The sequence below is a fragment of the Podarcis muralis genome, chromosome 16 (assembly GCF_964188315.1).
Source record: "Podarcis muralis chromosome 16, rPodMur119.hap1.1, whole genome shotgun sequence".
Classification (NCBI taxonomy): domain Eukaryota; kingdom Metazoa; phylum Chordata; class Lepidosauria; order Squamata; family Lacertidae; genus Podarcis; species Podarcis muralis.
Genome location: NC_135670.1, coordinates 37,714,368 through 37,737,168, shown reverse-complemented (window position 1 = coordinate 37,737,168; position 22,801 = coordinate 37,714,368). Strand labels below are relative to the sequence as shown.

The 22,801-nt window shown below is 46.8% G+C and overlaps 1 protein-coding gene across 8 annotated transcripts in view; it reads right to left on the bottom strand.

The window, feature by feature from the left end:
* The window catches only part of KDM2B (lysine demethylase 2B), an 88,344-nt gene that overhangs the window by 17,230 nt on the left and 48,313 nt on the right, over positions 1–22,801 (bottom strand). For 7 of the 8 annotated variants that reach the window (XM_028709290.2, XM_077920834.1, XM_028709292.2 and 4 more), the window contains 4 exons: positions 17,549–17,675; positions 15,357–15,808; positions 10,608–10,694; positions 1,274–1,498 (listed from right to left, as the gene is read on the bottom strand). In XM_028709290.2, the coding sequence (XP_028565123.2) occupies positions 1,274–1,498; positions 10,608–10,694; positions 15,357–15,808; positions 17,549–17,675 (891 nt within the window). Of the gene's footprint in view, positions 1–1,273; positions 1,499–6,193; positions 6,360–10,607; positions 10,695–15,356; positions 15,809–17,548; positions 17,676–22,801 lie in introns of those variants that run through there. The other variant, XM_077920835.1, reaches the window with a different exon arrangement.

The following is a 22,801-nucleotide window of genomic DNA, read 5'->3' as shown; positions in this document are numbered from 1 at the left end:
ATCATCCCTGACCACTAGTCCTGCGAGCTAGGGATGATGGGACTTGTAGTCCAGCTGGGGAACCAAGTTTGAGAAACATTGCTTTCGGTGCAATCTCTCATTTAACCAGACCCCCAGCCCACCCCGCTATCCTAATAAGCAAGGGGAAAGCTATTATTGTGATGGTTTCATAGAGGAGCAACACAGGACAAGTCGATCCAGAGAGTCCATGGTTGAACGGAATTTGTACCCAGAGGTGTAACGCCATTGCTCTGTTCAATGGAGCACATTTAAGGGGAAGGGGCTGCAGTTCAGGGGTAGAGCACCTGTTTTGCATGCAGGAGGCCCCCAGTTCAATCCCTGGCATCTCCAAGTTAGACACTGCTAGTCAGGGTAGACAGAGCTGAGCCATATGGATCAAGCTCTGTGGCAGCTTCCTACGTTCCTATGCTTTGCAATCAAGAGACCTAGAAATCCTGGTAACAGCTCTCTGCCTTTCTCCAGTGAGGAAATTCAAGTTCTACAAAATGACACTCAGTGCAAACTCAGACACGTTAGGAAAGCAGTTTTTTTTAAAAAAAATGTTAAAATGCAATAAATTATAATAATAAATATATGAGCACATAACTCACTTGCTACAACAGCTCCAATGGCTACTGGTCTGTTTCCCAGCACAATTCAAAATGCTCCTTGTGACCTATAAAGCTTTTATACAGCTTAGGTCCAGGCTAACTGAGGGTCCACCTTTTCCCATATGAACCTGCCCTGGGCCACCTGAAGAGGCACACTTGGTGGGGATGTGGGAGAGGGCCTTCTTGGTGACTGCTCCCAGACTTTGGAACCCCTCCCTGAAGAAGGCAGACTGGCTTCCTCCTCCTTGTCGTCCTGCCAGCAGGTGAAGACTTTTTTGTTCCAAGAGGTTTTGGGAACTGATTGCTTCTAATGAAAGGGCTGGTGTGGTGCATTTTAATTGTTGTTATTTGTATGGTTTTAATAGATAAGGATAGTTCTATCACTATTTAATTGTTTTTTAACTATTGTTTTTCCCCTGTTTCTAGCACTTTTTAAAAATCTGTAAATGTTTATTAAATTTTTATTATGTAAAATTTTTATTATTATTATTATTATTATTATTATTATTATTATTATTATTATTTGCCTGCACTTGTACTAGCCTACCTCCTAACTTCATCATTTGTGGTCTGTGAGCACCAATTTTGCCAGAACATTTCCAGGCTTGTCACCTAAAGGTGATTCTCAATCACTGCACAAGACGATCAGGCAATAGGCTTACCGCAATGCACTGCCTCATAATGCACGACTGCTTCATCCTGCCAGGCCCACCAAACTTCTTCATGTCCTTGCAGAAGTGACACTCGCCACACTCTGTGCGCAGGCAGGCCTCGCACTTGCGACATCGCGTCCTCCTCCTCCGTGCTCCTGCAGTTGTCCGATTCGCCGCGAGCTTCACGGCTGAGGCAGGGCCCAATTTTCCTTTGGGTCTCCCGACGGCCCGGTTCTGGGAATGGCAAGCAACAGCAATGTTTAAACAGCAACGTTCCAAGTATTTCCCATACCCTATTTCTCAATCCTTACCTTTTGAGCAAGGATAATCATATTCTAATCATTATCCCTAGTTTGCAGATACAGGGACAGAGGCTGCAAGGAACTGGCTTACTTAAGGCCAGTTACACCAGAACAAGGCATCCTTCAGAATTTTCTGGGGTCCTCAAACCCTGCCAAGGCCCACCAGTGCTGGCCATTTAAATTAAGATTTGGGTCAAGTTTGGGCCTGGAAATTGCTTTGGTTACCCTGCATGACTATCTTTGTCGGGAGAGAAATTGGGAAGTGTTTCCCTCGGATTCCCCTTGATCTCTCAGCAGCTTCCAGAATCCCTCTGGAGTGTACTCCTTCCGGGATGCCCACTCCCTAATAGTGGAGCTTGGGGAGAGTTGTTCAGGGGCCTCACAGGGGGCAATTTTACCCCCTATGCTGTTAACATGAAACCACTGAGTGGGGTCATCCAGCATCTTGGGGTACATTGTCAGCGGTATGTGGATGAAAAATAGCTCTGCTTCTCCTTTATGTCTGCACACGTATCAATGGATGTGCTAGACTGGGGCCTGGCACTGGTAATGGACTGGATGGGAGCCAATGAACTAAAGCTTAATTTAGGTAAGGCAGAGGCGCTCTTAGCAAGTGGTTCCCTAGCCGAGGCAGGTGAGGTTCAGCTTGTTCAGAAGGGTGTTACACTTCCCCTGAAGGAGGTGCTCTGCTGCCTGGGGGTACTTCTGGGTCTATTACTGTCACACAAGGCACAAATGGCAATGGTGGCCCAGAGTATCTTTCACCAGCTTAGACTGGTGGCCCTATCTTCTGATGTTTACTTTCTGGTAACCGCTAGGTTAGATTTCTACAACGTGCTCTACCTGGGACAGCCTTTGAAGACTGCTTGGAAACTGCAGCTAGTGCAGAATTCAGCAGCCAGATTGCTGACCGGAATAAGGCAGTATGAATTTACAACACTAAATTGGCATCACTGCGCAGGCTACCAATTAATTTCCCAGCTCAACTCAAAGTGCTGGTTTTGACCTATAACGTTTTATGCAGCTCAGGGGCTCAATATTTCAGGGGCCACCTCTTCCCATATGAACCTTATCATACCAAGGCCCTTATCCGCATGCCTCTTTCAAGGGAGGTGCAGAGAGTGGCAGCAGCACAAAGACAGGCCTTCTCAGGGGTGGCTCCCTGTTTGTGAAAGGACTCCCGGCACCATCTTTGCTTAAGCACCAGACTATTTTTTGCTTGCCCAAGCCTTTAATTGTTAATTGGGAGAGTAAAGCATCACTGTGGGGTGAGAGGACTTTTCAATACTCATAGAATCCTTTAGTGAAGTGGGTAAAATCACGCTCACATCATGCAAACTATGGTTCGTGATTCTACACCTCTTTTATTTACTACATCGTTTATCCAACCTTTTCTCAAAATCACCCAGAGCAGCTTCCATTCCTCTCTGCCCACTTTTATTGTCACCACATCCCTGCAAGGTAGGTTAGGCCATGCGTCTAAGCACCCAGTGCCAGTCTGACACAAAAGACACTAGACATCATATAGGCCAACAACGGACATTTAGAGACTCCTATTTCCAGGAGGGAAAACCATGTGAAGTCTGGCTTAAGCTTTCGTGGAATCGATGGTCTGTGACAACACAGCCACAGCTAAATGCAGGCAACATTAAAACAGTGACCTTTCACAATGGCAGTAATTGGTGATGGCCCAAACATCTTACCATTGCTAGGTAAATTAACACCTGTAATGGAAGAGGAAGCCATCATCTCCATCCAAACTGAATTTCTTGGAAAATGTAATTCAGCAATTTCACACTGGAATTTCCTTTTACAGCAATCCTAAGCCAAGTTGATATCCTGGTAGGCGACTGATTCTAAAGGCATCACCAGTTACAACTGTTGGGAAGGGTCACCTTTCTTACTGAGCTCCAACAGAATTGTCAGGCCATATTTTTAGCATTCTGCTGCCATTTAACTTCCAACATTCTCCCCAAATACCTGCCAGATGAGGATTATACTTGCTTCTGATGAAGTGGACCCCAGGTTAAAGGTGTTACGGGGCTCTTTATTATTTAGATCAAAACTTCTATTCAAGACACACTTACTTGGAAGTAAGCACCACTGAACACAGAGGGACTTACTTCTGAGTAAACATGCACAAAATTGCATTTTTGGGTACACAACATAAAATGAGCCATTAAAGTAGAAGTTGTTACAAGTTTCATTTTACATTTTATTAAGTGAAAGAATGTTCCTCTTTCAGGGAAGCCCCAGGCAGTTATTTTAAAACTGCGACTCATCATTGTTACAGAAGCAAGGTAACTACCACAGACCATTACTCAAGGCAACAAACAGAATTGGAGCAGTGGCGCCCAGCAGGAAGGAAAAAAAGAAAAATGTAAAACCTATGTTAACACAGCATAAGAGCAGCCTGTTCATACATTGCACAGTAGCTGACTATGACTGCTACTGACTGTGCATTGGGTAAGCAACTGCAGCACGTAAGAAAGAAAGGCAGCGGCCATAGCTCAGTGGGAGAGCAGATGCTTTGCATGGGCTCCATCTCCCAGGTAGGGCTGGGAGAGGCCCCCATCAGACACTCTGGACAGCACTGAATTAGCCAGACCTATGGTCTGACTCCACAGTATACACAATGCAGATTTGCAAGCAAAGGTTTCCCTTCACTTTACTCTTTTAAATGTAGGTCTGAAAATGTCATGTGTGAATTAGAATTGTAGAGTTGGAAGAGACACCCAGGGCCCTCTAGTCCAATCTCCTGCAATGCCTGAAGTGTCTGAAAGTGCCTATGTGTGTGCATGCGCACACACACACACACACACACAGCAGCCCCTGTGCTTCTTTCATATTTCTGAAGTAGGTCTACAATGGAGCAAAATAAACCCCCTATAACACATGATCTGGGTTATTTAATGATCAGTTCATTTTTCATCCCCACTCTCATGACCATCTGAAGCAACAATTTAGAAGTTATTTTGCTATTAAAAAGACTTGTTTACAAAGACGTTGCATTTTGGGGAGTTCAAGAAGATCTATACAATTTCACAACACATTTGAAGCAGATGACGATGATGATATAGAACAAAGGAAAGTCTTCTAACCAGTTTATTAAGTGTGTCAAATCCGTCCACTGCACAGAGGGCCTGATCTTCTATGTTTCTAAAAATTACACAACAGTAACACTCACTTCCAATTCCAGCTGTCAATCAGCACATAAACCCTGGCTACCTGACTGCTTACATTATTCACTTGAGACCTAGAACTTTGTGGTTACCAGTGACAGATTCTCATCCCTAAAACTCTCTTGAAATCCCTGAAACACTCATTTGCCCGACACCCACCTTAATGGTGTTTAGCTGCAAAGTAGAAACCTTGTTAATTGCCAGGGCATTTGGTGGCTTTTTGCTGAAGCGACTGAATATATTATTTCTATTTTACTTTGTTTTTCTTTTTTATTTTAGCACTGGTCTTATATCAATTAATATGTGTGGTAAGCCACACTGAGAACTGTTGTTAATAGGTGTGGTAAATTACATAAATGCAGAGCAATTCAAAATTGTTCAAGGCCATATGCCATTAGTCTTCAATACACAACAGCAGGTCCTGTGACAATTTAAAAGACGTTTACAGTGATGTGAGAATTTCTGGGCCTGAGTACATGTTACAGCAGGTTTATTTGGAAGCAAACTCCACTGTGTTCAGAGTGCCTTGTTCCTCAGAAAATGTGCAGAGAAGTACAGACCATGCATAAGATCAGGCTGTCCAAGTAAATGGGCAGCAATCCTTGCCAGAGAGTAAAGTTTGCTGAAATCAGTGCAACTTGCTTATGCATAAATGTGAATAAGGCAGCAAGGTACACTGTGCTCAGCCTATGCATGTTTAATCATAAGCAAACCCAACTATGTTCAATGTGCCTTGTTCCTGGGTTCACTCCCTTAATATGATGGACTCAGAAGCAGGAGGCTTGTAGCCTGCAAAACTTCATGCCACAAAAACATTTGTTAACTTTTAAAGTGCCACAAGCTGCTGTTTTGTAAACTGGAGAGAGCGGAGCAAAGCCAGCACTTGGGACAGGATTAGTCCCAGCGCTGAATGGAAGCCCTATTATATGGAGCAGCTCAGATCCATTCACCCTCCCCATAGGCGCAGCTCATCCATAGAAAACAGCACCTGGGATCTCCGTCCTCCCCCCCCCCCCAATAGCTCAATCAACAAACCTTTGGATTAGCAAAAGGCTGCATAAAATGTCAATTTCAAAGCCACGCCAACAATGGGAGCCTGGGTTTAAATACACCTCTTTCTGACTTCCTCTCCTTTCTTTCGACAAGGGGGCAAGATGAAGTTCCCCGAGGAGCCCTTTCTGGGAGCACAAAAGCCAGCCCCCGCCCCCCCCCCCCCCGTTTGCTTTCTGCTGACACAAGGAGGGATGCTCCCCGCCCCCTCCCCGTTTGGAGGCTTCCTTCCTGGCGAGGGAGGGGCGGGGGGGATGCAGGCCGGGCTTCTCTGGGGCTACATTGTCTCTCCCTCCCCCCCCCTTGCGCCTTGCACTGAGGGACACTCGGCCTTCTTGGAAAGCCCCCTCCCCCCCCTTCAAACTTTGCCTTTGAGAAGCCCCCCCCCCTCCGACCTGGTCGTGCTCGGGCTCCCGCTCCGAGTCGTAGTCGTCCTCGTCGGGGCTCACCGACATGGCCATCCTCCTCTCATGGCGGGCCCAGGCAGCAGGAGGGGCGGGGGGCGGGCATGGCGGGGAGCCGCCGCCGCCGCCACTCGGCTCGCCTCGCCTCTCGCTCGCTCGCCACACGGAGGGAGGGAACTCATGCATATGCATGAGGCCGAACCAGGAAGGGGCGGGCCCCCGCGGGCCGGGCCAATGGCAAGCCGAGGAGGCCGGGGCTCGAGGGGGGGAGCCTCGCCATTGGCTGACAGGGAGAGGGGGGAGGCTCGCATCTTCTCTGGGGGTCAATAGGACTTCATTTTAGGTGGACAACCCCCCCCCCAAAAAAAAACCCTCCTGAAGCTGCACTGTTCCTCCACCCCAAGCTTCCTCCTCATCTTTCCTGGGTTTTTAAAGCATGTTTCCCCTCTAGATGGTTTGCAGAACAATTGGAAGCAGCAGTATTTCATTTGATGGAAATAAATATTTTTAAAAGAACTTTTCCTGAGCACATGGTCTTTTTGGGGGGTGGGGTGGGGGGCAATCTAATAATAAGTTGGTAAGACTTCTGCTATGTAAGTGAGTGCAGGAGAGCGCAAAATATGGTCTGAAGCTCAACATCAAAAAAAAGAAGATCATGGCCACTGGTCCCATCACCTCCTGGCAAATAGAAGGGGAAGAAATGGAGGAAGTGAGAGATTTTACTTTCTTGGGCTCCATGATCACTGCAGATGGTGACAGCAGCCAAGAAATTAAGAGACGCCTGCTTCTTGGGAGGAAAGCAATGACAAACCTAGACAGCATCTTGAGAAGTAGAGACGTCACCTTGCCAACAAAGGTCCGTATAGTTAAAGCCATGGTTTTCCCAGTAGTGATGTATGGAAGTGAGAGCTGGACCATAAAGAAGGCTGATCGCCGAAGAATTGATGCTTTTGAATTATGGTGCTGGAGAAGACTCTTGAGAGTCCCATGGACTGCAAGAAGATCAAACACATCCATTCTTAAGGAAATCAGCCCTGAGTGCTCACTGGAAGGACAGATCGTGAAGCTGAGGCTCCAAGACTTTGGCCACCTCATGAGAAGAGAAGACTCCCTGGAAAAGACCCTGATGCTGGGAAAGATGGAGGGCACAAGGAGAAGGGGACGACAGAGGACGAGATGGTTGGATAGTGTTTTCGAGGTTACCAGCATGAGTTTGACCAAACTGCGGGAGGCAGTGGAAGACAGAAGTGCCTGGCGTGCTCTGGTCCATGGGGTCACAAAGAGTCAGACACGACTAAACGACTAAACAACAACAACAAATTAGCTGTAAAGGTAAAGGGACCCCTGAACATTAGGTCCAGTTGTGACCGACTCTGGGGTTGCGCTGCTCATCTCGCTTTACTGGCCGAGGGAGCCGGCGTACAGCTTCCAGGTCATGTGGCCAGCATGACTAAGCCGCTTCTGGCGAACCAGAGCAGCACACAGAAACGCCGTTTACCTTCCCGCTGGAGCGGTACCTATTTATCTACTTGCACTTTGACGTGCTTTCGAACTGCTAGGTTGGCAGGAGCAGGGACCGAGCAACGGGAGCTCACCCCGTTGCGGGGATTCGAACCGCCGACCTTCTGATCGGCAAGTCCTAGGCTCTGTGGTTTAACCCACAGCACCACCCGTGTCCGTATTAGCTTTATCTGTGCTTAAAAACAAAAACCAACAACAGTACACTTACTTCAGAGTAACCCCCATCAAGCTTAGCCAGGCTTACTTTTCAGTCAACCAGCAGAATCACAGAATCATTGTAAAGTTTGAAGGTACCCCAAGGGTTATCTAGCTCAACCCGCTCCAATGCAGGGATCTCAACATCATACAGGACAGATGGCCATCCAACCTCAGCTTAAAAACCTATAAGGAAAGAGATAAAAGGGCCAGTCTCTGCCCTGAGGGCCCTACAATCTACATTCACAGCACTTCAAATATTTTAAGCCTCATAACCCTTTGTAAGATAGGCCACCGTTAGCCCTGTATTGCAGCATATTTAGGCTAAGAAAACAGTAACCGATCAGAAGCCACTCAAGTATGTTTGTGTGACTGAGGTGAGAGTTGGACTAGCATTTTTCTGGCGCAAACTTCTCACACTTAGCTGCTGTGCTCTGCATGCACTTTCCACTTAAGCTGGCCTTATTTTCCTGAAATTAAGCAAGCAGGCAGCCATGGTCATGGCAGAGTCTCCTCTGCTTGAACCTTTTGGTCGGCACCGATTCTCTTATGAGAGAGGAAGAAGTGGGAGCAAGCCCTGCTCCTTAATGAGCAAGGTGTATCCTGCCTCTTGAACAGATTTACTGATATCCTCAACAACACCTGCCCCCCCCAACAACTTCCTCCAGTTTTTACAACCCATGGCAGAAGGAATGGCTAGCTCTTCTCTGAAAAGCAACTCTTTGTGGCAGCTTACACACGGAGTGTGGTCAGCGAGTGGGTGGAAACGGTTATGGGAAAACCAGACGAGGCACCCCAACAAAAATTTCTTTGGCATGATTCTCCTTGAGAGTAACCCACAAAATCATTAAGCTACACCCTTCCCACTTACCCATTTGAAAATTATGGTTCCTCAGCATCTCCCTTGGCCCAAAATTATTCTGTCAGTTGCACTTAATTTTTAAATGATCTGTTTGTGTTGTACAAACCAACAGGATCACATTTAAACCACATGACTTCCTGCAAGAGTCTTGGGAACTGCAGTTTCTTAAGGGTGCTCAGAACTGTAGCTCTGTGAGCAGATTCTTTGGGGAAAGCCAAGTGTTTGAATGTATGGTGTGGATGTGATCCAGTCAGCTGAAACTGATGAACAACGTAAAAAGTTGGCCTATACGCACCTAAATCAAAGGTTTAAAATCTAATTTAGTTCAATGTCATTCGACCAAAGTTCAATGACATTGTTTTAAAGCAAAATCCTCTCAAAATCAGTTGATTTAATAAGCTTTTACATAGCCTGACGAGGAAGCACCCCCTAAGGAATGTGGGGCCCATGTTCTCTCATCAGCGGGCCACTAACATAATACTGGAACAAATTTAGAAGGAACACAAACTAACTTCTAATAACCAGGAACCCCTTTGCTCATTCATTGCTCATATTGTCAAATGACTCTCACATCCCTGCTCCCTGACACCTCACCCAGCATCAACTCAGTATCAGAATGCCTGAACCTTCACCAACTAAGTTACTTTTGTGATCCTTCACGATGGCAGGGATTGGTGATAATATAATCTGAGCATTCCTGACCTTGACTAAATGTAGGTCTGAAGAGAGAAAATGGTTTCCTGTCCCATTTAACTCAGCAATGCTAAAATGACTGGGTTATCACCTATTACTGCTGCTGTGGATTCTTAGCTTGCTTACATTTTAACTCTAACTGAATTGTCAGAGATTGTACTTTTTAAGTTTGATTGCCATTTAACGTCTACATTTTTTCCAGTACCTGCCAACTGAGCATTACACTTCAGACATCAGATGAACCAGTTCCCACTCCACAAAAGCTTGTGTCGCAGTGAGATTTGTAGAGGCACCATATGGTACTCTGTTGTTTTTGATGCAACCCGCTAACTCAGTGGTTTTCAACCAGTGTGCTATGGCACCCTGTGGTTCCTTTGAGTATGGTCAGGGGTGCCATGGGCAATACTGGCCTGTCCCTCTTTCCTTCCCTCCCTCCTCTGATGCCCTCTCAAGTCTCTGCCTCCCAAAGGCTTGTGTGGCTGTTTGTTGCAGCAGCCATGGCTACAAATTCCCCAGGCTAATGGTGCCTCTGGGGCTAGCCAGGGGGTGCTTCCCAGGCCCCTGTGGGGCAGTTTGAGGTGGCACCTCTCTTTGGGGCAGGGGGAGCAGATCAGATACCAAGAATGGCAGCAGTGGCTGCCTGGACTCCTAATGGGAGAGGAGGGGAGAGGAGGCTGAGGGAACACTCGACAAGGGAGGGTGTTTGAAAAAGGGCGAGAGGCTGCCAGCTCTGCAGGCAAGGGGTGACATAACTGAGCTCCTGAGCCCCATAGGTGCTGCAGGAGTAGTAGGTCAAGGGAGCCATGGACTTAAAAAGGTTGAAAAGCTCTGTGCTAACCCCTTGGGAAAGTGCTCCTTAATAGACGCAGTCCTCTCATGCCCTTTTGCTATAGAATGGTGATCTGGATATGACGCTACCTTGTGTGTTCTTCAACTACCAATAAATGCTGCAGCCTGGAAAGTGATGCCTGATAGAAACCAGCAGTGCTGTCCAGCTAGCTACAAGGCTTGAGTGTTTACCCAGGTGAGTAACTACTTACTGGCCAGGCTCCTACCAAGAAGTGTCAAAGTTTGGGGAGAGAAAAAGGCATGGAAATGGCTATTTTTAGACAAGTTCAGCTCCAAACACCCTACCTTTGCGTTTTTCTTAGGCCACGATACCACTGGGACCCCAGAAATGGCAAGATTTTGGTCATCGTCTGCATGCTCCTTCAGGATGTTCTGTTTCAAAAAGAAAAGAGGGTAATTAAGGGCTGTGTGCGCAAAGACCTGTCACACCATGACTTGCCAAAGGGAAGAAAATCAGAAAAATGTAGTGAAAAGGTTAAATGTTATTTTCTGCTTTGAAGCTTGGAAATAAAGATGTGGAAGTTTCACCTCGCAATTCTCATTTTGTGGATGTAAGGTGGAGATCATTCAGGAAGCTTTCAGGAATGATACAACGAATGCCTTATTACAACCTAAGAAGCAGAGGGGGGTTAAATTGCTGAAACAGTCATTTTTAACTGGAGCAATTGTATGGCTCCTTACTTTTAACAAAGTATGCCTTTTCCTTTAGAACAGTCTTCCCCCAAACTCCCATTAGACCAAACTAACACTCCAAAGCTTCTGGCAGGCACCAAGCTGGGGAAGGCTGCTTTAAAGCTGGTATTTTTCTCAAATGTAATAATAATAATAATAATAATAATAATAATAATAATAATAATAATAATTTTATTTATACCCTGCCCTCCCCAGCCAAGACCGCGCTCAGGGAGGCTAACAACCAATAATAAAAACAAGTTGATTAAAATACAATTTAAAAGATTAAGATACAACATCAAAACATTAGGATGCAGCCTTTTCACAGGAGGAGAAAGGAAAAAGAAAGAGGGGGAGGGAATCAAACTGATTCTGAGCCAAAGGCCAGGTGGAGCAACTCTGTCTTACAGGCCCCGCGGAAAGAAATCAGATCCCGCGGGGCCCTGGTCTCATGAGGCAGAGCGTTCCACCAGGCCGGAGCCAGTGCTGAAAAGGCCCTGGCTCTGGTTGAGGCTAACCTAACTTCCTTAGGGCCCGGGACCTCTAGGGTGTTGCTATATACCTTAAGGTCCTCCATGGGGCATAGCAGGAGAGGCGGTCCCATATACCTATTATCTGCAAATAATACATGTGCAGATTCTCACTGACCAACCAGGTAATCAACTTCCAGTCCTGTCATTAAATCAACTTAAGATTTCTTTAAATTACTTTATAATAAACCTGACTATAACAGGTTTTTTACTTGTAAATTTCTTGTTGACGGAGACTACGGTTTATGAAAGTGTGTTCAGTCTCTAAGGTGCTGTGCCATAAGTCTTCATTAGTTTTGCTGCAAGAGATTAATATACAGCCACCCCTCTCGAATTTATTTTTTCAAATATATCTTTATAAATAATGTTCATTTTCCTAGCAGCAAGCACTATTAATGATGATCAGCAGACATGTAGAGGATTGTGCTGATAGGAGATCGGGAAAGAATGGAGGCAGGGAAAGGGATCTTGATATGAACACAAAAAGCACATTGTGAGAATTCCAACCCCACATCCTTCAATCTTCTTTACACTGCAGCAACCAACATTGATACTGTCTGGGGAAAATAGGACATGGGCAATTAAACAGACGAGAGACACTTCTTCATGCAGCAGAGCTCGTTTTCACAGACACAACCCACGTTTTCTAGCATTCAGCGTAAGTGCCTAACATCAAGGCAAACAGAACTTACTCAATGAAGATTAACAAATTCGTTAAGGCATTAGCTTTAGTGGACAACAATCTGTCAGAAGCAAGAGTGGACTCTAGTAATCTATGATAGCTTATGCCTTAATAAATTGGTCAGTCTTTTAAGGTGCCACAAGACACGTTGTAATTTCTACTGCAACAGACTAACACACAGCTAGTAAAGGTAAAGGGACCCCTGACAGTTAGGTCCAGTCGTGACCGACTCTGGGGTTGCGCCACTCATCTCGCTTTATTGGCCGAGGGAGCCGGCGTACAGCTTCCAGGTCATGTGGCCAGCATGACTAAGCTACTTCTGGCAAACTAGAGCAGCGCATGGAAACGCCGTTTACCTTCCCACCAGAGTGGTCCCTATTTATCTACTTGTACTTTGACGTGCTTTTGAACTGCCAGGTTGGCAGGAGCAGGGACCGAGCAACAGGAGCTCACCCCGTTGCGGGGATTCGAACCGCCGACCTTCTGATCAGCAACTCCTAGGCTCTATGGTTTAGCCCACAGCGCCACCCTGAAAATTATTACAGCTGAATCAGCTTCATGCAGCGTCCACCTGCCCCTAATCACTACAAAACCTCAGTTTCCTACACCTATCATGAGTTTCTAAATCAAATTTAAAAGTGTTTTAAGAGCAACTGGTAGTAGTGCCTCATTAAGTGTTTTCTTACTGTATTTAAACACCCGGGCTGGGGGGATGTGATACAGTTCCATAAGAGAACGCACCACACAATGGGGAAATCGCTCATTGCATGGTGCCTGCTTTGCTGTTTAAAATCTCCACGTACACAAACAGTTAACACATCTAAAGGATTCAGTTCCTTGTCCCCAACAGAGAAAGAATCAAGGTAGGGGTTGTGTTGCAATTCACAACATCCTGTCTCAAACACTGCCGTTACTGATAGTCCGCAGGAAAGGTTAATAAAACTCCTTCCTGGTGCCTCTTTTTCTCTATCCTACCCTTGCATATCCCTCATCAAAACCCACATTTTCTGTAAGGTCCTTGGGGCAGGGACCTGTCTTCTTTTTGGTGCTCTGTAAAATGCCACACAAGAGGGACGCGGGTGGCACTGTGGGTAAAAGCCTCAGCACCTAGAGCTTGCCGATCGAAAGGTCGGCGGTTCGAATCCCCGCGGCGGGGTGCGCTCCTGTTGCTTGGTCCCAGCGCCTGCCAACCTAGCAGTTCGAAAGCACCCCCAGGTGCAAGTAGATAAATAGGGACCGCTTACTGGCGGGAAGGTAAACAGCGTTTCCGTGTGCTGTGCTGGCTCGCCAGATGCAGCTTTGTCACGCTGGCCTCGTGACCTGGAAGTGTCTCCGGACAGCGCTGGCCCCTGGCCTCTTAAGTGAGATGGGCGCACAACCCCAGAGTCTGTCAAGACTGGCCCGTACGGGCAGGGGTACCTTTACCTTTACCTAAGATGCCACATATATTGATAGCAATATACGAATCCACATTAGTTATTAGTCATTTAGCTAAGTGAGGTGAGAGAAGGATACCTACCTCCAGTGCTTAAAGCTCATGTGTGCAGAGAGATTCTGATGGGTGGGAGCATTTGAAGAGCCAACCCTGACCCACCTTGTGAGATCTGCAGTGGTACAGTTTCCAACAGTTCAAAACTAAGCAACATTGCCCAGGCCCCTCTCACCTGGATCATGTTCCACACACTCCTAGGGCCAAGGATGGGAAGCCAAGGCCCTCTAGGTGGGGCTGGACTACAATTCCCAGCATCCCTAAGGACAGCCCCAAACAGCATCACCTGATGCTGGCTGAGTCCACCACCTCATCTCAAAGCTCACCCCTTCTTTGAAGCTTCTGGAATGACCTCTCCCAAAACCTAACGAAGCCTCTCACATATCCTTACCCAATATGTAAATGAAACCTAATGACTACTGCTGCCCACATTTATTCTTTGTTCCCCTGACGTAACTCATTTTATCTTGTCTGATCACCTATGAGCAGGGCTATTGTCAGGGGGAACTCGCTGGAACTCACTTTCGGCACCTCTCAATGGGTGCCATTGCCATTCTAAGAGAACCAGGGAGGCGTTCATGTGAGTTCTGGCACCTATTTTTCTAGAAAAATAGCACTGCCTATGAGGAGTAAGAATTACCTTCAGGATACTAACCAGGCAAGATAAGTATTTGGCAAATTGAAGAAGGGTCAATTCCATCTCTCTCCCGCTCTCTTCACCCTATTTTTCTTAAATTTATATCCCACCTTTCTTCTGTCATACATGTGGCTGCATACATGTGGCTCCCCGGTCATCATTGTAATGTCACATGGCAATGCAGAAGCAGACAGGCAACAAGCCAGTTCTGTGGGTTCTTAACTTTTGCAGACTAATTTTCAAGGCTGAGATATGCAGTTAAGAGCTCTCCCAGTACCCATAACTCATGAAGATAAGACCTCGAAAAGCTAAACTCTTAGATACATATAGTATTTGCTAAAAGAACCAAGTTGTGTCTAAAGCAGGTCTCCCACCCCCAGCCAGAGGCTTTGAGGATTCCACTCAAGTGGAAAGGAGTCCCATAGTGTTGTGTGTGTCTCCCCACCCCCTGCTCTCAGGGCACAAAGCCAGAGACTTCCCTTCTTTTTGTCATTCAGCTCCTTTTAATGTGCTTTACTCCTGGTTTTGGTCTATGTGCAGGAGCTGTTGAAGCAGCCAAAATAGTGGCAGCTTCTTAACCCCCACAAATGAAGTGCTTTTTCTGTGAGAACATTAACAGAAGATGTTCCACTCCACTTCACTCTTTCCCAGGTGGCTTCTGTCCACCACACAGAGATGGACTAGAAAGAAGAGAAGCAGAAAACTGTTGAAGCTATGGCTACATACAGGGAATTGTTGCTTCTGGATGTGAAGATCAGTAGGATAGGCCCTCACTGGGTTCTGAAATAGCCCTTCCTTTCTTGCTCCAAGAGACAAGCTATTCACTCTTTACAAAGCTAAGCAGACTACTCACCACATGACTACACCAAACACATTCTTCTTCCTTGTGGGTTTTCTATGTAAGGTATGTGAAGTGCACAGAAATCAGGGCCCATTCTCGAGATGGATTCCCAACTACAGGCTATTTGGACAGCCTCCTGACATCACAGAGCTTACCATTTTTAGAAGCAAAACATCTACACACCTTCATATCCTCCAGCAGAGACTGAGGATCCTCGATGCCTTCAGGTATACATTTCTTATTCTCCGGAAGGGATTCAAGTTTTTCCACAAGGGCTTTCAAACCCTTCAGTTCAAACTCTGTCAGGTGAGTCCATTTCGCCGAGACCTCTGTAGCTGGGGAGCCCGTGGGAGTTTTGGGATAGTCTGCCGGTGTAGATTTTACACTTTCTTCCGACTCATTGGACAAAGTCCTTTTGAGGAAGCGGGTGGCTGTAGATTTTTCCTTCCTCCCTGAAACCTCCTTCCCTTCTGAATGTATACTGTTGGGAGAAGACGATCCGTCCGCCAAGGCCTTGGGGATTTTTTCCAGACAGTCATCCTTCTCTTCCCGGGTGTGGACATCACACGATTCGTCATCCATGTCTACCCAGGAATCCGATGAGAAGCTGTCTAAGCTGCGTTTCCTTGTTGTATCTGAGACAGATAAGAAGAATTTTTAACGCCCTGAAGGTAGGACTCAGTTGCACAGAAAGCTGGCCTTGGCAGCTCAAAGGCGATAGCCAAGGACAGTCCCTAGACCATCACTAGTATGGTTATTTATTTACTACATTTATATACCATCTTTTATCTTCCAAGGATCTCAAGGTGGTGAACATAGTTCTCCTCCTCCCCATTTCATCCCCACAAACCACCTGTGAGGTAGCTTAGGCTAAGAGATGGTGACTGGCCCAAGGTCACCCAGTGAGCTTCATGGCTGAGTGGGGATTCAAATCCTACTCTCCCAGATCCTAGACCAACACTCTATTACTATGCCACAGTGGCTCTTGACTAGGCTAGGCTATTTTTCTGTGCACCTGGCAGGCGTTTTGTTTTAAACTGGAGAGCACTTAAGACAGCCTTTCACACACACTAGTGATGGTGCATGCAAGGTTGATGGTCACACTACCCCACTTGGCTTCCACATATGATTGCTGACGGAAGGAAGAGACCTGCCATCCTGGAGGATGTCACTAGGTGGCAGTGGTGCCACAGTTCCTGAAGAGCAGGAAGGAGTAGGAGAAAAAAAGGAATGAATGACCTCATCGATTTACATCTCATCTGAGCACTGATAACTGTTCTCTGCGAATGGTGCATGCACCTTGCAGGCCTGGTCTATACTTGCCTCTGCCAGGGACCATAGCTCAGTGGTGAAATACCAGCACTGTCTGAAGAAGATGCTTCAATCTATGCCATCTCCAGTTTAAAAGGATTAGTAGCCGGTAAAGTGCAAGTAGATAAATAGGTACTGCTCCGGCAGGAAGGTAAACGGCGTTTCCGTGCGCTGCTCTGGTTCGCCAGAAGCGGCTTAGTCATGCTGGCCACATGACGCGGAAAGCTGTCTGTGGACAAACGCCGGCTCCCTCAGCCGCAACCCCAGAATCGGCCACAACTGGACCTAATGGTCAGGGGTCCCTTTACCTTTACCTTTAGTGGTAGAGATATCTGCTTTTATCACTAGAGAGGTGTTACCAGTCTACATGGGACAACTCTGGGCTAGGTGGACAAATCGGGCGTAAGACAGCTGCCTATGCTCCACAGCTAATTGCAAGCTCCACAGCTAATTGCAAGCCCACCCTATGTGGCCAAGAAGGGCATTCAGCTTTCTCCCACAGACTACCACTGCTCACCCACCCAAAACTGCAGCCTCATTTGATCCAGTCTATGAAAAGCTCTACCACGTAATTCTGCAAAGTGTATAAACTGGCTATATGCTATGCAAATTAAGCATGCAAAGTTGAACTATCTACATAATTTATTCCAAGTGCTGAAAAATGTACTTCCTTTGTGCAGAATTTAGGGGTGTGCCCTGGGATGCCACCCTAACCCTCCTGCTCCCATGTGTCAACGGCACCCAGTTAACCCTCATTTCTTGGGGAGGATTCAAACCCTGCAGAAACACAAGAGTATACATATCTGAATGTTTTTTTTCGCTTGCTCGCAGGAGACCTTGAGAAATATCATTTCCTGGGGGAACTTGGTGTGCTGGATAAAACGCCTGAGGTTCAAGCCACACACTCGCTCCTTTAGGAAATGATAGAATAATTCAGTTCAATCTCCACAGTTCTTCACCGTTATGATTTTCGACCCGTTTGTGCACAGAAGCAAAAAGGAAGGGTGCCGTTCCATCTCCCTGCCTGTTCACTCTGATTATTAGCTGCAAAAGAATTCACTCACCAATTAACATTGATTCTTTCAGATACTCTTTGCTGAGGTGGGAGCGCTGGGTCACGCAAAACACGTATCTCTCCAGAACATACCAACACATCTCATAGTAGAAAGGGTAACGGAACTTGGCTTGCACCTGAAAGCAAAAAGGGAAAACATCGGTCAATCTGGGAGACAGGGAAGTTTGCTGCTCCTCAAGCCTGTTATCATCTTATCGAGAGCACAAGTGGCCTTTGCAGGAGCGGGAGGAGAGGAAGAGAGGGCGGGAGCTGAGAGAGATGGATGCCTTCTGCATACACAATGAGCAGCCTGGCCTGCCTTCCGGGAGCTAGCGCTTCATTTTGTGGTTCACTAATTTTACACCTTCCTGGGAGGGGAGAGGGGGGAGAGGAAGGGGGATGAAAGGGGAGGGTGGAATCCTCACCATGGATTCTTTCCCACCCCCAACACACACACACACACACACACACACACACACAAAATATAACTTTAATTTGATATATTACTCTTCCCCTTTCTAAGCATAGAAATGGTGGTGCACATGTTAGTCTCCAGAGGATTCAAGTTGAGAATGTGTATGTTGCTAGATGACCCAGGAGTTACCTCCCGTTTTTGCACAGCCACATGCACACACTGCCAACAGAATGAGAACTGAAGTACATGTCGGAAGGTGCCTCTTCCCACAACACATCCTTAATAGACGGAATTTGCCCCAACAGGTTGTGGTGGCGTCCACTGGCGTTGAAAGACGACTAGGCAATTTCACGGAAGAGCAGCAGAGGTCTATTAATTATTATCAGCCACGGTAGCGAGGCAGAACATCCAGCATCAGAGACAGTATACCTCTCAGTGTCAGGCACTGGGGACAAGTGAGTGGGGATGACTGTCTTTACGTGTGGGCTTTTCCGGAGGCATTTGGCTAGCCCTTGTGGGAAACAGGATGCCACTTTGATCTGATCCAGGAAGACTCCCGTTATATTCAAATGCAGGGATGCCGTCAAAAGTGGATCCCTTGGGGTGCTGAGTTTTTCCCCTTCTGTACCGCATAGTACCGCTCATGTTGTGATATCATTCATTCTCCCTCTCTCACACTCACTCACACAGCAGAGAAGGGTGCTGTGCAGAGGTGACTCATTTCAGAGGAAAAACGGAAAGGACCTCAGATTTTGGGGAAGAGTGAAGCTTTGGCAGCGCCCCACCCTCTGTGTTCCTAAATATCAGGGGGACTGGTATCTACTTAAAAGACCGAGGGCCCATGACACAAAACTGCCTAGCATCTGCAAATGCTTATTCCACCCCCCACCCATGGATGTGAATATAGGTCTCAGAGCAAATCACAATGTTGAGTGGCTGGGCTCTCCCCAGCATTGTACTCTGCAGCAGACTAAGCAGCCCTTGAAGCAAATACATTTAACAACAATAATAAAGGGGGGGAGCGAAGGGGCTTTGGTTCTTCTTAGAAAAAGCGCAAGCAAACCTCAAGCATCGAGATTAGAATTTATAAAAATACATTACTAATTCTATTACTATCATGAAGAAACCATATTGCTGCTTCCTCAGTCGCTATTGTCGCCAGATGCGGTGGTTAACATTTGTTAAAGGTTTCTACAAATGAACTCAGCACTAGTGGGGTTGTGGGTTCAAATCCTAGTCCTACACATGGCATGTTCTCACCTCTCAGTCTCTGCTTTCCCACTAGTAAAATGAGAACTGTCATGGACTCGCCTCACAAGGTTGTTGTAAGGAACAGCCAAAGTGCGTGTCATAAAGCAGGCACTTCGGATTATTGAGAAGTGAGATACACAGTCGATGTAACAGCTTACACATTCAAGAGCTGGCGTCATCCAGTGGACAGAGGATTAGATTTGGTTCTGGGGGAACCCACAGTTCAAGCAAACTCACTGCTTGGCCTTGAACTGGTCACTCTATTTTGGCATCAACTCCCAATCAGCAATTTGTAAATCTATATGCATAAATTGCCAGTTTGCTTTATTCACCCTTGGTTGCTGGTGTAGTGCACCTTCCTCTCCTGTAGGAGGCACACTTCACAGGAAGTCAGGGGCGGCTAGGCTGCAACTGCTTTCAACTTTCTTCCATAGAATTAAATGGACATCACAGCCCATTCCAGTGGTAGACAATAAATTCCAGTCATCGTGATTGCCACTTTGCTAGTCATAGCGAGGCGCTTTGTGGTTGCTGTTTTTGCACAGACACAGTGATGACCACACTTCCCAGGGAGGCGTGTGATACAGCAATTCTGCCTTTCATGAAAGGCAAGATGGGAACACAATACATACCACCACCTTGATTTCCACAAAGAGAAAAAGGGTGTAGTATACATAAAGCAGTCTACAAATTTCCCCTCACAATATCTTTTCTTCTCTTCCTAGAGACACCTTGGCCCATCACCTATGGCCAGATGCAAAATGTTGGCTTAGAATTATAGAATCCTAGAATTGGAAGAGACCCCAGGGTCATCTGGTCCAAAGCCCTGAAATTGCAGGAATCTCAGCTAAAGCATCCATGACAGGTAACCATCCAACCTCTGCTTAAAAAGCTCCAAGGAAGGAGAGCCCACAACCTCCCAAAGGAGACGGTCCCACTCTCTAACACCTCTTACTGACAGAAAGTTTTTCCTGATGTTTGGCCAGAATCTCCTTTCTTATATCTTGAAACCATTTGTTCAAGTCCTACCCTCCAGAGCAGGAGCAAACATTAGGGATGAATATTCATTTCTGAGGTCTACGATGAGTAAAGGTCAGTTGAAAAGAACCCGATGTGGATAGTTTTCCCAGTGCTGCCCTGTAAGAATATTACTGGACTCACTACTCTTGCTGCATCACTTATTTCTAACTGCTCTTACTCCTTTTTTCACCTCCCCCCTTTTTATTGGTGACTTTTCTAAAGGTGGCAGGTGAAGACTTAGCCAGAACATACTAGAGATATATGCACAGTGCATTGGGCTCATTTATTTATAATATGTTTTATCCCAACCTTTAGCCAAAAAAAGCAGTGTTACAGATCAATGAAAAACCACCTACAATAGATGACATAAAAGGAAAAGGGAATGGGGATGGAGGAGGAAAGGAACAAGCTCCGGCACTACTGTAATGTTTAAACTTATAATAACCAGTTGGAATGGAAACAGTGCAGGGAGCTTGGTGGAACTGCTGCTGCTTGGTGACAGTTGCAGAAGAGCCAAAGGCAACTTTGAGCAGCAGGGATGGAGTAACCATGCTTCCCCCCCCCCCTCTCTCTGCTCTGCAGCATGCTGGAATATTGGTATTCATCCAGTACCACTGATGTCTATTTCCAGCCCGGCCTGCTTTTAACATGTTTCCATCTAAGCCCTGGTGTTTCACCCATAGTTCCATTTAAAGTCACACCTGCGATCAGCATTCCAGAATGTGGCAGCCAGACTGGTGACTGGGAGTGGCCGTCGGATCCTAAAGGATCTACGCTGGCTCCCAGTACGTTTCCGAACATGTTCAAAGTGTTGGTGCTGGCCTTTAAAGCCCTAAACGGCCTCGGTCCAGTATACCTGAAGCAGCGTCTCCACCCCCATCCTTCAGCCCGGAAACTGAGGTCCAGCTCCGAGGGCCTTCTGGCGGTTCCCTCACTGCGAGAAGTGAAGTTGCAGGGAACCAGGCAGAGGGCCTTCTGGGCAGTGACGCCTGCCCTATGGAACACCCTCCCATCAGATGCCAAGGAGATAAGTAACTATACAACTTTTAGAAGATGTCTGAAGGCAGCCCTGTATAGGAAAGATTTTAATGTTTGGTGTTTTTTTTAATGTGTTGGAAGCTGCCCACAGTGGCTAGGCCAACCTAGCCAGATGGGTGGGGTGGTAGTAATAATAATAATAATAATAATAATAATAATAATAATAATAATAATGCTGCATATTTCTCTCATTGCTTTTCTGCATTCTGACTCTGAATGCAGGAGAAATGTATTAGGGACACAGCCAACAGCATTTGGGTTCTATGTATATTCTAAGCAAAATGGCCACTCAGGACAGCTTATACCTGTGTTTCCCAATGTGGTACCATGGCAACCTCATACTGCTCCTTGGTGCATGCCCAGGCCCTTTGCCCCTCCCATTTTTAATGATTTTTTTTTAAAGGCTTGCTTTTTTAACCAGTGACTGGAAAGTGGCATGCAGGCATCTAGTGACACCTTGACCTGTGCCCAGAATGTCTTTAGACCCCACATGGGGCCTATGGGGAAGAAAGAGGAGACAGACAAGCTAGAGGCATACGGTGCATAGGATCGGGGCAGGGCTTACCTGGGTCACCCCAATATTTTATTCAATTTGGCGCCCCTGGCTACCAAGCTACACCTTGAGGAGACTGTGCAGGGAGCACATCCATTCCCCTAGAAGACCCTCCCATGATCTCATACCACCTGAGTGAACATGCTCTATCAATGGGAAACTTATTTTTATCCAGCTGGTACTATTTATAAAGGTAAAGGTAAAGGTACCCCTGCCCGTATGGGCCAGTCTTGACAGACTCTAGGGTTGTGCGCCCATCTCACTCAAGAGGCCGGGGGCCAGCGCTGTCCGGAGACACTTCCGGGTCACGTGGCCAGCGTGACATCGCTGCTCTGGCGAGCCAGCGCAGCACACGGAAACGCCGTTTACCTTCCCGCTAGTAAGCGGTCCCTATTTATCTACTTGCACCCGGGGGTGCTTTCGAACTGCTAGGTTGGCAGGCGCTGGAACCGAACAACGGGAGCGCACCCCGCCGCGGGGATTCGAACCGCCGACCTTTCGATCGGCAAGCCCTAGGCGCTGAGGCTTTTACCCACAGCGCCACCCGCGTCCCGGTACTATTTATAGGTTTGGGCTATTGGAAGCTGCCTTACATCAGATCAGACTGTTTGTCCATAGGTGGTGCTTGCTCCAAGGGCACAGTCCTATCAGTGCTTTCCCCTCACCCAAGAGAGACAGGACATGCAAAATGAGAATTTGCACAGGCCGCACCTGGTCTTCTTAGTGGAAATGGTAGCGCTGTGATGTCAGTGAGTCCACTGGCAGTTTCGGGACCCAGGCAAATGCCTAACTGTCCCAGTGCCTGGAGGCAGCCTGGCACCTAGCCAGTATTGTCCACCTATGCTGACTGGCAGTGGCTCTTGGGGTTCTCAGGTTTTACCATCACTTGGTATCTGAGACTTTTAACTGGAGATACCACAAACAGCACCTCTGCGCATGCTCTACCACTGAACAAGTTCTGCCCCACTAATAGTGAGGTTCCCAGA